The following is a 16369-nucleotide window of genomic DNA, read 5'->3' on the forward strand; positions in this document are numbered from 1 at the left end:
CGGCTGCCACTCCAGTCCCCCTCAGACATGGAGAGAAGAGGAGAGGAGAGGGGGACTAGTACCTGAGCCTGCCTCAACTCAACTGCCTCCTGTGCTCTTTCCCTGCCAGCCTGCATCCAAGGAGCAACATCTCTCTCATTAGTCATACTGTAACTGCGGCAACTACTACTATCGCACTGACTGATTCAAAATCTCAATTGGAAGAACAAGAAGTTAAAAAAAGGAGAGACTTAAGTGAAGATTGCATCTGTCATGGATGACCTGATCCAGTAACCCCCTGACAGACAGACTATCACAAGCCAAGCACAGCAAAGTGTCTGGGGTACAACAAGAAGAAACAGACGTGCACCGTACACACACACACACACGCACGCAGGTTCACTCGTATCATTTTACCTCATTAACCCATAATCATTAGGCCCAACTTAAATATCCAATATAGCTCAACTTATTAAATTCATAAAGTTGCTGTAAAGTACTCTACATAGTGTAGGCTATTTATAAAGGCAAGTTGTAACATCAAATGTTATTGATCTTGGAAAGGTGTTATTTCTATTAGAGCAATAGCAATATGCAAGTCATAATATCCTTTTGAGGGCAAGGAGTTCAGTTTGGCAAGATAATTAGCTACGGATAAACCAAGGCCATATAATTAAACCAACAATTCAGCTTACTTTACCTCATGGTTATAGGATGCAGAACTCTGTCTTAAGCATAATCACTAATGAAGCCTTTACTGCAAGGGCTAAAATAATCCACAGACAGAACAACAGTACACTTTCAATAAATGTTTCTTATTCTTATTTTCTTATTTCAGTCTTCATTGTCAATTAATATTTCAAACTACTGAAGCACAGAAACATCCCATTCATATCCATTGTGTCCTATAATAGTTGTCTTTGAGGCTATTATAGAGTGGCACTGATGTAGCAGTTAACAGATCAGACTCAGTAAAAGCAACCATTGATGCAAAATGCACATACCAAAACCATACAAGAAAGACATGTGTAAATGTTTTCAAATGACCAAACCCATTAGTCATCAATGTCAAATACTGTGTACACGTACATAGGCCTACATACATTCAAGATGCACACACACACACACACACACACACACACACACACACACACACACACACACACACACACACACACACACACACACACACACACACACACACACACACACACACACACACACACACACACACACACACACACACACACACACACACATACATACAATTAACACACATGGTAGGCTACTGACCCTACACCGCTCTACACCCTGCCTCCTTAGAGAGCAAATCAACATTCAATTAACACACATGGTAGGCTACTGACCCTACACCGCTCTACACCCTGCCTCCTTAGAGAGCAAATCAACATTCAATTAACACACATGGTAGGCTACTGACCCTACACCGCTCTACACCCTGCCTCCTTAGAGAGCAAATCAACATTCAATTAACACACATGGTAGGCTACTGACCCTACACCGCTCTACACCCTGCCTCCTTAGAGAGCAAATCAACATTCAATTAACACACATGGTAGGCTACTGACCCTACACCTGTCTACCCAGCTTCATGAAGCTAATTGCTGTGCATGATATACAAAGCTCAAAATAATTGACAAAATATATATACAACATATTCTTTAAACTAACAATAGCCTGGTATGAAATAAAAAACAGATCCCCTTCTGCATGTTGTCTTACTGAGATCTAAAACCACATAATTTCCATAGACTCAATAACTCAAATCAAGCATTGCATATGCTTTGTGCTCACACATATTTTTCAAAATATGATCACTATTGTGGTCAAGTGTATTATAAACTCACATTGCAGGTCTAGATTGCGCTGTCAATAATGACAATATTTCAGCACTGTCTAATCAAAAGCAATACATTTAACCCTCAGGAAAACAATACATTTACATTTCTAAAACGTAAACGTATGTAACAGTATTAGGCTACTAAATAGGACAACATTTGTTCTAATAATAAAAACATATTGTTATTGTTTTTCTCATCATTCACGGTCGTTTAATGACAGAAAATGGGTCTCCAATTCTTAAATTCGTCTCGCAACATGCAACTCTATTGATCTGGGTTTGAATGGGGGATCTATTTAAACAAGAGAGCCACCGTGAAAGAGCGCCGATCACAGGCTGTGAAGTATGCGGTTTCGGTATGTCAAAATGCACTTCTAAATCTCTGAACTTACAGGCACCATATGCGTCAGGGAGTCGATATCTTTATGCCGGATCCAGTTCGGAAATGTTTTTCTCTCTCGCAAAACCACAAGTTCCTCTGAAGTCCACGTGCAGATAGTCCTGAAAAATCAAACAGTAGGAAATACATGACATGTTACAATAGGTGAGATTTCAAACCATAAATCTGAATCAAAATGCAAAATGTGCACCAAAATGGTTAATAAAGCATTTAAATCAACTTTCATCATCGTATTAAAAGTGAAACTAATAATCCAACATCTTGGATAATATATAGGCCTAATCAAAATAACCTTCGATTTCAATAACAGCATTGTGTACTTGACAATCAACGCGCAACACATAGAGCAAGAGGTCAATTTAAAATATTATCTGTAGTCAATGCATGTGTACAAAAACGTTGGTAAGTTTCAATTATAAAAATCGATTACATCTATCATATTATTCATATTATATTGTAATGTTCCTTTCATCCGTTTTATTGCGGTGTGAGGCGACTGTATCCTACGTTTCTTTTATAGTATTTAGAGTGCGTAAAAAATAAACAAAGATGGGCAGAAACGGAGAGAAAAGGGACCTGGCAATCGCGGAGTCATTTTTTATTTCCCTGATAAAATAGGAGTTGAAACAGCCGTGCAGTGAACCATCAACAGAACTCCTTTGCTCCTCACTAATTTGTTACCGGCAGTGTTAAACTGTCCGTCAGAGGAAAAACTATCTCATATTGAGCAGCCAGACAGTGCCGAGTGTCCCTGTATAGCAATCAGGACAATGTGCTGAATTGGCAGTCTAATTATAAATGTGCCATTTAGACTTCCATTGGGCTCCGGTGCCACCTTACCTTATGAGGGAACTTGCACTCTCAACTAACAACAACTGTTCAAAACAAAATACCATTACGAGACCAACTTCACCCGAACAGAGGAACGAGCCGGAGGATTGTTTTCCACCCATGCAACCTCTCACTTAAGATATGATTTTATTATTAGACACCGGATTTAGGAGAAAGGTGAAGCTGTCTTTAATGAAGGTTTCAGATTGCGCCTACTGAGTGGGCACAGCAATCCAATTGTATTTATGTCAAATGTTAAGAAGAAAAAAAGCATAGGAATATTCCCCGGTAGCAATAGGTCTAGGCTACATTAGGCTATAGAGTCCAGATTTGCAGTGACAGAGATATCCTCTGTATTCCTCCTCTCATACTCTAAGAACTAAGCTATCCATTGTCTGCTTTCGCTGTTTCTATTAAAATTGTTATCACTGCTTGTGCAGAAGTTAGAAAAAAAAGCTTTATCTGAGACTGTGAGTGTCTTATGTTGGGAAACACCTTGTGAACTGCGTTTCATTTGTCCTCCCACTACCTTGGTATACAATCGTGTTTTTGACTAAATCTCAAGTACCTTCAAAAGCCATGTGTGCCATTAAAATAGCTAAATATCTGATTATAGCCTAATACGCGGTAAAAGTTATTGTTTAAAAAATCAAAAAATTAGTGAAACTATATCCAATCTATAACACTTAGAAACAAATCAAATGTCATTATTTATAATATTAAGCATACAATTAAACCTGTGCATTCAAGTATCTGCAATGTATCTATAACCGGATTCACACCTGTCCATGAAAGGGAAAGACAATAGTGCAAAAGAGACAAAAATAATTACACCAGATGACTTACGATAGTCCCTAAAACCGTCCGAGCAGCGCTTTGTAGGCTTGTAGTGAAGCCTTGTCCGTGTATATCGTCTCTAAATGGGATAGCCTTTCGAGAAGTAGTTGGATTTAATTGATGGTTTATGCATTATTTTAAGATCGATTTGCCTGACCTCCAGTTAAAGTTAAGGCAGAGTGAATTCCCAACCTCCTACAACAATAGGAAACAATTACGAATATAAATGTTTTACACTGAATTATAATTCAGGTCGAACGATGAATATAGATTACTTAGAGTTTTGAAGAAAGACAACTAAATAAACCATATGCTCAAGTTCGAAGAAACTTGTAAATCTTGCATCCAGAAAGATCAGGGAGAAAGGAAGGGTATGGAAGGGGACCTAGAGCAATGCGCACGTCATTGTCAATGAATAGTACCGCTCTGTGGACAAAGGTGCAATTGCCTCCCAGTCCCACAGGAGGAAGTTATTGAGGATCCGGATAGCAACACCATAACAAAACACACAGAACTTGATGAGTATTTTTTTAAGAGTTGAATTTCGCGACAAGACTTTGTGGATGCGTAACCAACAATGAAATAAAAAAGGGTTGCGGGTAATTAATACAGTCCACTCCAAACCTACCTAGCTGTATGTTGCTTAAATCAGTAGCCTGACTGCTCATCCAAGTGAAATATAGAGCTGTTGATATCAATACCTCGAGACGCACGATTGAATGTAACTTAGAAGTTACACAAGTCTCCTGTCTCGGTAAATAAAACAGGGTATCATTGTTACAGTAGCTATCCAAACCATTCCAGAGAACGCTTGCGCTTGTCTTTTCACGTACTCTGCTTTTGTTATTGCGTTTACCACGAATCTCGCGATTGAGAAGCAATACATAAGAATGTTATCATATTCCCCTCACAAAAAAACGAGAGAGAAAACAGTTTTAACACCCCTATTGACATCGAATGAAGCGAACTCGGTTACGTACCAACAAAAACAGGCTAAATAATGCAGTTTACATGAAAACACGATTACAACATGTTAAAACTAAGCACGTTTTTACCTTCAGACCAGTCGAGAAAAGAGAGCTGCAGGTCCTAACGGTATCGTATCCCGAGTCGTGTGTTTCACGCTATATTACGTTAAAACATAACGATTACTATCTGTAGAGAAAAGGAAAGAGAACTAAAGTCTGCTGTGGTTCCCACTGCCTATATGAGGGGATCCCGTTCTTTCTATGAAGTTTAATTGTCAAAACTGCAAGGATCTTTTGTTGTTATCTATCCTCTTTATCTCCCTCTCTCTCAGAGACAAGAGAAGACGACGCAGAGCTGTCAATCTTGGCAATCAATGTGAGCGGCCATGTCGCAAGTATTCAAAGCATTTCCCGTCGTGCAACATCAGAAAGAGAGTGGCCAGGGCATTGATCTGAGGAAGGCAAAGAGGCAGAACTCCCCCTCCCAGCCCAGACAAGAGATGCGAAAGAGAGAGCGAGAGGGAGAGAGAGAGAGAGGGAGAGAGCGAGCGAGAGGGAGAGAGAGTTTAGTGAGTGATTAGACAGAGGGAGATTTTGCTCTTGATTTGATTAAATTAAAAAACAATATCCGATTATTACACAGCAGCACAATTGAAAGTCGAGACAACATAATTTGCACTTGAACAAACTCCAATAAGAGTTATTGTCCTATTTATCTGTAAAGTGGACTGTGTAAGCCATTCTTTTTTGTCTTTTGCCTTACTCTAAATTAATGGAACAATTTTATCAACAGCACATGCCAGAAACGCACTTCAGAGTTGAAGACAGAAAACTACTCGGTTAGGGGTTAATTATACTGTACCTATAATATAACACTGCTGGCCTTTATAACAGATCAACTGAAGCTTTGATATGAAGTGACGTGTAAAGAACTCGAGTGTCAACCATACCACTTTATGACAAACGATATTTGGCATAGGCGAAACCAGTCATGTAGTAGGAATACATTGATACATTGTAGCCTATAGCCTATATTGTTAATTTAAGCGTTATATAGACGAAATATAAGTTAATACAGGAAAGCAAAAGGCAATTAATAAAGTATTTCCCCCCCCAAAAATTACCCATAATTTCCAATATAAAATGATAATCTCTCTCAAATAGGGAGCCCGCCTGTTTCTATTCGTCTGATCTGTATAAAATAATATCAATAGCTGCAAGGTTTATGGTGTTGGTTATAACTCAATATATCACTTTTATAAAATAAACAAATCATTTACTGCAAGTCATTGATTATCCCATGGTTTCCTATTCATAAGAAAACATCATATACATAACGTTAAGAGATGGATGTGCTCTTGTCTTTTCAATACACACAATAGATTATAGACTTTGACGTTTTGTTTTGGTTGACATAGCCTTCAGTTAGTGCAAACAAAAAAACATGTTATTAATGATTGAAACAACCAGTGCTAGGTCAACTTGTTTCAGAAAAGTATTTAAATCGAGAAGCATAAATGTTCAAAAATATATTGGTAGCCCACCAGAACACTTACTTATTACTTTACATATAATAGGCTACATTTTCAAATGTAAATTAGGTGCCATTTTATATATCAAAATAATATTTGGGTCACTAGGCCTACCAGGCAAATGTTTTCCGCCCCCTTGAACATTCAATATAAAATATTTCGAAGGCTTAAATAGAATGCCTGACATTTATTATAGGCTAAATTCCATTGAAATTAGAGGAGTAAAATCACTTCTCAAGAGTTCTACCAGTAGCCTGCTATGCATCCTCAAAATCGTAAAAGACAAGAAACAAATGCATAGCCTTCATCAATGGGCTGTATCGAACAAACTCTAGCGGACATAATTAACGACATATAGAACAAACATTTTTCAACAGTAGGCTATATAGCTCGATATTAGATGGACAACCGTTCTGGGGAATACTAGTTCAACACCTTTGTCAGCTGTAAAGGTAGGTAGGCTACAGTGAAGAAAAGTAACGGTCCACCGCGGGGCGATATACAGGCTACAGGTAAGAGGTAAGCACAGGTTGCAGCACACTGAGAGGCACTTGAGTTACGCGCTGTCTTCATCTACACTCAACAGAATCACTATCGCGCACCATCATCAATTAAAATGAATCCCAACAACAAAATGACATAAGGAACAATGCGATAGCTTGTTGAAAATGTAAAGGAAAAAGTTTGAAATATACAGCATAGGCGGACAAAACAAAGTACGAGAAAACCTTTAACACTCGCCGTCAAGAACAGCAGGACAATGGTTTCATTCATTCAATAGGTAAATAAGACAATGTTGTACTTACAATGGCAGGGACAGAAGCAGTAGGAAATAATGTTTGTTAACTGAAGAGTCACATAGGGATAAAAAGAGGGGAGGAGAAGACGTGGGAAATAGAGAGAGAGAGAGAAAGAGAGAGAGAGAGAGAGAGAGAGAACACAGCCCCGTCACAAATCTCCTCGCATCTGCTCTGGCTCTTCTCTGTCTTTCATTTTCACATTTTCACATTCCTTTTGTTCAAGAGAAAATCATATCCACACGTCACATCTTTTTATTATTCATTTGGAGCATTACGTTCAACACAGCAAACCTAACGCACTTCAAACTTTCCCTCACAATAAGTGCGCTGTCTCCTTTTGTTCTGAAATATAAATGTATAAGGCAAACCAGTTCATCTTCGCAAATGAAAACAACTAATGCTCCCCAAAACACCTGGAGCAGAATACTCAGGTATTGTTTCATTTGATATATATATTTTTTTTGATAAGTTCGACAGGAACAAAGGAATGTAAGTCCTAGTAATGATGGAAAACACTTGTTTTGTTATAAAATGGTCCAAGGAGACTTTGCGTGGATTTTCTACTGGATCTTAAACGAGAACGAAGAAACGCATTGCTCTTCAATGACGATGCAGGCAAGAGATTCCTCAAATTTGAAAAACAAGGATATTGGTACATTTTGGATTTCCCTCTGAGGTACAAGATTCAAATGTGTTCTTTCAATTAGTTAGAATTTCAGTGTGGTTAATGTTAAAGACAATTGAAACATATCTTAGCTGTGTAACTATTCGTAAAGTCATATTGTACATTGGCCTACACTGTGTTGAAATCAAGAGGCCTATTGTATTTTTGATTATGAAAAATTGACGTGTGCGATGCATATTGCTGAGAGCAATGTGTTTAATCATTAATTCATTAACTAAAGTTCTTACTGACATTTCATGTAACATTTTGTATTTTCGTGTTTCATTTATTTAACAGTAGAAAGGTAAGATAGAACCATTCAAAGAGCAGTTAAGCGTACTTGTTAGACGTGACTCATACGCCACCTTTCGGTGGCTTTGGGAATTTCCTCTTGTCCTTCTCGCTTATGAAACACAGTAAGTAAACTTAATTTGAAACACAGAGAGGCAAGACATGGTTTGAGGTAGACAAATTAGTTGATGCCGTTTTGAATTAAACTCCAAGCTACTAAAACAACGCAATTCAATATACTAAATAAATAATAGTTACAATTTGTCAGCCTAAAAAGCTTACAGTAACACAATGAACATTTACACCATAATCTGGTCTCATTGAATGTGGCTTAACATGGTTTTTTTTGGTTCACTGTGCTAATTAGTGTTCTAAATGAGGCCAGATATGGCTATGGAGATAACTATAATAATAAGATGCAACTAATTTGATAATTTACAACTCTTGAATACGTCAATTAATGTATAATTGATTAACTGTTGATTACATGGATACATTATTCTTTTCTGTGAAGGAAGTGCAAGAACTGAAGGAAGTGCAGATTATTGGCTCTTGGTCCTCCGGTGCTCATAACTAGGCAACTGCCTGCATAAAGAGAGAGATTGTGTCAGTCCAACTGGTTGGGGTAAGGCAGCAGCATACATCACATTTGCATATCCTGAGCTACTTTAATGCATCTTGAAATGGAAGTCTAGCCTATTAATATTTGAAAAAGAGAGTGCATGAAAATCAACATTTTTGTTACATTAAATGAACATGTGTTCTTCTCCTGCTCTGCATGGTTAATTAGAGAACACTATTCTGTCAGAGGATATGAGGGGGTTGCCATGTGATTTGTTGGGTTAGCACCAGAGCCATTCAACAACGTTACATACATGTCAGCTTCCTGTCGGAGTTTAGCTTCAGGGCAGCATCGTTTTAAATCATACATGATTACAAGGGGCTCCTGAAAAGGTGTGGAAGCCTCCTCCATATGACATCATCCAGGAAACAAATGACACTGCAACAGAAGTTGAGAAAAAAGGGTTTCAATTCAGATCAGTGATAGAATCATTTATTCAAAGAAATGTGCAAAGACAATGGATATGATTTTCACATACTGTCAGAGTCTAAATGGCATGTCCCTTTGTAGAAAAGCAATAGATGAAAAGGAAACCCGGACCATAAGGTCTAAACTGTAACCTTTTGAACAATAAACACCGCCTCACTACCTTTGTGAGATCAATAAAATGACAAAGCAAATGATGGTGTGGATTGCACAGGAGCCATAAAGAACAACATAACAAACTGCAACATATTATGTGGCAGGAAACATGAAGGGATCAATTAACTGCTGGTGGTCGGAAAACCAATTCATTATGACGTTTTGTGTTGATGGCAAGACTTTAGAAACATTTTAATTATAGATAATAGCTTCATGGGAGGGACATGTGTGCAACATATTTTATCATAATGCTCTGCACTGAACATAGGTCCTTTTCAAGTTGAGGTCTTGATCCTTTGGGAGCTGTCAATAAGATAGGTTTTTATCTCAATAAAGGAATGGCTAACAAGTTGAAGTTGACAATGGTAAACATGACTGAGGACGTTCATTTTAAAGTGTGCCAAAGTATTCCTTGTAATTCTTGGTCAAAGTTAATTGCAAGTTTAAGGGATTTAAGTATTTGACATCCTGGCTGCACTCAACTGTGTTAGTCTTCAGATAATTGTCAAATGATTGTCAAATAAATGATTCTTTAAAATACACATAAATCTAAAAAACATTGCTACAACTTGCCATCAGACAGTTTGTAAAGAATATATTTTTTTAAATGTAGGAAACTTCAACAGTGTTAAAAAGAGTTGAATGCACTCACATGGAATGTGTAAATAGGGGTTATTTTCCAATAATGATTTATTTAGGTCAACACTTTCCTGCATAAGTTGAGTGTTCACAAGCTTTCCTTTATATACAGTGCGAACAGGCCAAATGTTCAAATGTATTCTCAAGGTTGAAAATTAAACAATAAGGCCCGAGGGGGTGTGGTATATTGGCCATATACCACAACCCCCCAAGGTGCCTTATTGCTATTATAAACTGGTTTCCAACACAAATAGAACAGTAAACAAGTATTTTTGCCTCATATCCATGGTATATTGTCTGACACTGTATACACAGCTGAAATGCTGTTTTTGGCCAATCAGAATCCAGGACCGAAACTACTCGGTGTATAATGTTCAATAATGTTTCATAGGCCTACATACAGTTAGCTCTTTAGGTAATATCATACCTTAGCTATACAGCAAAAATAAGACCATTTGATACATGTATCAATGTTATTTGACTTGGCACATACTAAATAAGGTACTGCTAATGTATTTGACTCCAGATACCAAAAGAGAAAGGTCAGAAAGGTCAAATCAATTCCCATATTTCCAGAGCAGTATGATGACCAGTCTGTAAACTGACACTATTGATGGAGTGCTGGTGGGTGCTGTATTGCTTTCACAAACTGACACACTAAATGAATCTCCACAATCTGGACATGAACCAGGCATAAAGGCCCTCACTCCCTATCCAGGAACAGGCCTCTCTCTCTGGGCATGAGAGTACACATACAGGCATAAAGGCCCGACATCCACCATACTTCATTATTAATGAATGCCAAGTTATGTAATTAACTCAAACAACATTTGCATACATGCAAATCCTCCTCCCAATTGGACCTGTAAAGTGGGACACTGTTCTCATTAGCTGACCCAAATCTCTTACTTGTAACTCCAAATTTCCTCAAAGTTTAGTCAGGATCTAATATTTCCTTTTAGGTTAACAGGGAATGACTAATTAATCATTTTTAAATAAGGGAATCTACATGCTTTGTCTAATTACATAATGATAAGGACGTCATATTTCTGTATTGAACTACTTAATTACCAATCCATTACTATCTGCACAAACTCCACTAATGCATATTGCTAGCTCAGGGGTGGGGCTTGAAGAGTGTTGAAAAATGTGTGAGATTCTTACATGTTAGCAGTGTGTCTTCCGTCAGTGATCAGCAGAGTGAAAATGTAGGTTGTTGCCCCTCACATAAAAAGGTTCACTAAAAGTCAAAGGCTTACAATACCTGAACAAACACACAAACACTCATTGACTGAACAATTAACTGCTGCAGATGAAATGGTGGAATGAGATCTCAAATATGGCATGATATGAACAGTTGGAAAACAGAGCCCTTTACACACAAGCAGTAACCAATACCCAGGTATTCAATTATTAAAACACTAGGAAATGTTCAGTCTTCATGGTGAGGGTGTGTTCTCGTCATCATCTTCATAATGCTTGCTTTGTAGAGGATTAAAAGGGCCTGAAGATGGCACACATCTGCACAACACATACTTGTACCAATAACCAACACTGCAAAACATTTCAGCACGGTGCAGGTTTTTTCTTTTGTGCTTGCAGACAGAGTTGTGCCTTAATTTGAAGTGAAATGTGTTGCTAAGAGGCAGACAAAGTTTGAGCTGCTGCTGGATCAAAGAGGAAGCCCAAGGGCATCTGCTTCATTCATGTACACAAAAAGCCCAATTCATTGTAGGTATTGTAAATGCAAGCCGTTTAAGGAACATGAGAGCAATTCATTGTAGGTATTGTAAATGCAAGCCGTTTAAGGAACATGAGAGCAATTCATTGTTTTCTTTAACACGGCATTTTTAAACATTCATAATCAATCATTGATAGGGTAGAACAACTGTTTACATAAACCTGTTATCATACACCGTATTTACAGTGCCTTCAGAGAGCATTCCTACCTCTTGACTTATTGCACATTTGATTTTGTTACAGCCTGAATTCAAAATGGATTAACATTAAAGAAAATTTCACATCTACACACCATACACCATAATGACAATATGAAAACATATTTTTATAAATGTTTGTACATTTATTGAAAATGAAATACAGATATATTTCATTATTCATAAGTATTCACAACCCTGAGTCAATACTTTGTAGAAGTACTCTTTCTGGGTACGTCTTTAAGGGCTTTCCACACATAGATTGTGCAACATTTACCCATTATTCTTTTCAAATTCTTCAAGCTCTGTCAAATTGGTGGTTGAACATTGCTAGAAAAACATTTTCAGGTCTTGCCATAGATTTTCAAGTAGATTTCAGTCAAAACTGTAACTCGGCAACTCAGGGACATTCCCTGTCTTCTTGGTAAGAAACTCCAGTGTAGATTTGTCCTTGTGTTTTAGGTTATTGTCCTGCTGGAAGGTGAATCCATCTCCCAGTGTCTGGTGGAAAGCAGACTGAACCAGGTATTCCACTAGGATTTTGCCTCTGCTTAGCTCCATTCTGTATCTTTGAAGTAACTGTGTGTATTGAAACACCATCCAAAATGTAATTCATAACTTCACGATCCTCAAAGGGATAATCGACGTCAATGTTTTCTCTCTCACATCTACAAATAGATGCCCTTCTTTGTGAGGCATTGGAAGACCTCCCTGGTCTATGTGGTTGAATCTGTGTTTGAAATGCACTGCTTGACTGAGGGACCTTACAGATAATTGTATGTGTTGGGTACAGAGGTGAGGTGGTCATTCAAACATCATGTTAAACACTATTATGGCACACAGAGTGAGTCCATGCAACTTATTAGTTGACCTGTTAAGCACATTTTTACTCCTGCAATGATTTAGGCTTGCCATAACAAAGGGGTTAAATACTTATTAACTCAAGACATTTCAGCTTTCCATTTTTGTCTAAAAACATAATTCCACATTGACATTATGGGGTATTGTGTTTAGGCCAGTGACAACAAATCTCAATTGAATCCATTTTAAATTCAGGCTGTAACAACAAAATGTGGAAAAAGTCTAGGGATGTTTATACTTTCTGAAGAAAGTGTATATGTCTACCCTGAAAGACAGGCTGTGCTGACGTACAAGTACATTGTTTCAACCATCGAATAAATTGTATTGCAATAAACTGAGCTAGAATGAGACAATGTACATACCAATAAATATCAGTCTTAAAAAGTTACTGGTCTATTTGATTATTTTGATAAAATGTAGGCATGTACAGTGTGTTGGGAGAGAATATTCAATCAGTTTTAACTGTTCAATAATTGAACACCAGCCCATCCCTTATTAAAGCATGTATATTGATCTTGAGATGATAAAAGAGCATAAAAGACCATTTTAGAATCAAAAGTACCTTTTGTGTTGGATCCTTTGGTTCAGCTCATGTCCAATCAGAGTCCAGTCAGAGTCACTGACTGGACTTTCACTACTAGACCATCCTCCCTGCACACGCCAGCCTTCTAGTGGTCATGGAACATTGTGAATGACACAAAAAGTCTAGCTTAAATACCCAGGGCCATGCCCTTTATTGAAACATACTATACCTGGGACTGGCAAGGGTTAACATGGGGCATGTTTACCAACAAACAGTTCCACCCTGTTACAATCATGTGGGAAGAGAAACCTTCCCTGTTTATCACAGTTGTTTACTCTGGATTTCATATCAAGTTCGCAAATAATTTATAGTTTCAAAATAACAAAAGGTTGTCTCTCCCCCCCCAAGTGCTCAGCTACGGGTTTTTGGGAGTCATCTGGGAAAGTCGGGAATTCCTTTTTCTATTCATGTACATTTGAAAACCTCTTCCAAGAGTCAGTGAGGAACATTTTGTAAAGGATGAATGTGTGAGGCCTTGATTACGTTGAACAGAACAAGACAGAATTAGCATAATAGGCCCTATTTCATTCTCTTTGAAGTCCAGAGCATAGCATAACAAATGTATATGAACCAGCAGCCAAACGTCAATAAATGGAAATGCCACAATCCTCAGTGGATGGTCTTGGGTGAATTTCTGCAGGAGGAGGAAAAAAACAGCCCATTTATTGCAAAATAAGCAGAATAGCGGATGTGATGGGTCTTATACCCACCAGGGCTAGCAGGCACTCTGGGGCCCACACTCCCACTCCTCGAGATGGCATGGAGAGAGAGATGTGGCAGCTCCCACTGTGGAGCTCTGAGAGGTGCATCCCCTCTCACAGGTGTTTTCAGAGTACCATGATGCAGACAAGGGTATGTAATTACTCTCCAATTAAAGATAAAGATTTCACAAGGAAGGGAAGAGCAGTTTACTGGTCCACCAGACAAAGGATCATAGCCTATAAGCAAGATACCAGTACATGCTATACGAATATGTTGAACTGTAGAATTATGTATAGGACTGACAGAACAATTGCAATTGATTCTAGTCATGACTTTTATATAGCTGACCTTCCATTTACAGAACATGTGAAAAATTAACTTGCAAAAAGCTTAGAATCATAATTCCATCGTCTTTGATTCATAAGGTCAATGCCATGTTCCTCTCAAGAGGTTTCTTTTACAAAGTGAAAGAGCTTTCACTTAAATATATAAATTATATGCTTCAGATACACCACTGTTATTACTACCCACCTTCCCAGTTGAAAATGTAGACACAGAATAAAAAATACCCTTTAAGAAAGAGAAGCTTTGAACTAAAGAAACATTTCAAGGTTTTTTGTATTGAAAGTTTGTCTCATTTGGTTTGAGCCTGTAAAGTTGGATTCCCTTCTCAGATAATAGAATGAAATGTAACAGGGCAAAGCAATCAATAGGAATGTTCAAAGAGAATCCTTGGAGCTGTGATGAGACCACATTTTGTACTTTTTGGTCAGCATGAAGAGAAAGGTTATCAGAACTGGCACAAGATAAAGGGTTTTGAAGATTCCATCACAGTCAACCATATTATTCAACTGTCATCCACAGAGTAGTACAATTATTAAACTGACGCAATAACATTATTTAAATTCAGTACTGTACAATAGGCTATAAGACCTAAGAGTTTTGGGGGGGGTTCACATTCTCTGAATACCTCAGTATACCGTTATCATTTTAAAACGATTATTACGACTACTGCATGAGTTTGTTGTCGGAAGACAAAACATTTGATGAGGCAAACGTCATGTTAATATCTTTAATATTTAAAATGTTTATAATTATCATTGTGCAACCTGCCTAAGCCATCCAGAAAATATTATGTTCAATGTTATTCTCCTCCCAATGTTGTAAGCAAAAATAAAATCCATTTGGCAAGCCATTAAGAGACTGGCAGTGCTAGATACAAACACAAATGACATTTCAAGCGATTTGGTGTAAGAATATCATCTGAGTTTTGACAAAAATACAATCAACATGACACATGTTCAGTACCTTATGTTCATATCGACCTTCTAGTTGGTGAATACTCTCATTAACTTCAAAAAACTAAATACAAGTTCCCTCCAAACTCAGATCACACTGCAAGACAAAACATTCTCACCTTGAAAATATCTCTTTCAGTTCTTCACTATGATACAGTATAATGCTAAAAGTGCAATAACATGTATAAAACCTTTTCTATTATGGGATTAACATCTGTTACACACTTCCAAAGTTAATATGCACAGCAGCTTTCACGGCAGACATACATTTTCTTAAGAAAATAGTTTACTTCATTTTAGCTCCTAAAAATGCATCAGCGAGTAAGTCCTGCTGCGTGCTACTGAGGGCAGGTTAAATGTTCACTAACACCCATCTACTGTATAACAGTGTAACTGTCAGCACCAAACAAAGTCTTTCTTTCTTTCTTTCTTTCTTCAAGAATCCAGGTTGTATTGTCATCAAGGAAACAGGACCTCAGTGTCCAGAAAGCGCATTGGCTGAGGGAAAATCAACAAAACACATCGAGTTACTTTAGGAAGACTGAGACATTCTAGAAAACCAAGCAGAATGGAAGAATGGGAGGAAATGAAGAATACATTCTTAGCTGGGATTCAATCAAACAGTATTAACAGGATTTTAGGCTAGTAAAATAGAAGTATATATATATATATTTTTTTTAAATCAAATACCATGGTCTTATTGAATACAAAAGTACAGTACTGTACATGGGTAAAGGTTATTAACCTAAACGCATCCCAGCTACAATGAAGATGATGCAGCAGAACTCACCACAACATAAAGTGCATCATACAACACACCAGATCTTTAAAAGGGAATATTAGTCTCATAGGAAACCATGAGAAAACAACCTTTTTTGAAAGCAAGAAAGACAAAACCCAAAATACCCAACCATACACCACATATGGAATTAATGAATCATTGTATAGTGAACTGGTAAACATTCTCTGCGCTCTGTCTTTC

The 16369-nt window shown here is 37.6% G+C and overlaps 2 protein-coding genes across 2 annotated transcripts in view; both read right to left on the minus strand.

Moving 5' to 3' along the window:
- The window catches only part of LOC124035616 (transcription factor SOX-6-like), a 226213-nt gene extending 220886 nt beyond the window's left edge, over positions 1-5327 (minus strand). The window contains exons 1-2 of the mRNA XM_046349155.1: positions 4964-5327; positions 2233-2341 (exon numbers count right to left, since the gene is read on the minus strand). The gene's annotated coding sequence lies outside the window, so the exon portion shown is untranslated. The remainder of the gene's footprint in view (positions 1-2232; positions 2342-4963) is intronic.
- A 9809-nt stretch (positions 5328-15136) lies between these two features.
- Positions 15137-16369, minus strand: part of LOC124035617 (pleckstrin homology domain-containing family A member 7-like) — a 157141-nt gene continuing 155908 nt past the window's right edge. Inside the window, 1 exon segment of the mRNA XM_046349157.1 lies at positions 15137-15885. Within this exon segment, the coding sequence (XP_046205113.1) occupies positions 15863-15885 (23 nt within the window). The 3' untranslated portion in view covers positions 15137-15862.

This window comes from Oncorhynchus gorbuscha, linkage group LG05 (genome assembly GCF_021184085.1).
Source record: "Oncorhynchus gorbuscha isolate QuinsamMale2020 ecotype Even-year linkage group LG05, OgorEven_v1.0, whole genome shotgun sequence".
In the NCBI taxonomy this organism is placed as follows: domain Eukaryota; kingdom Metazoa; phylum Chordata; class Actinopteri; order Salmoniformes; family Salmonidae; genus Oncorhynchus; species Oncorhynchus gorbuscha.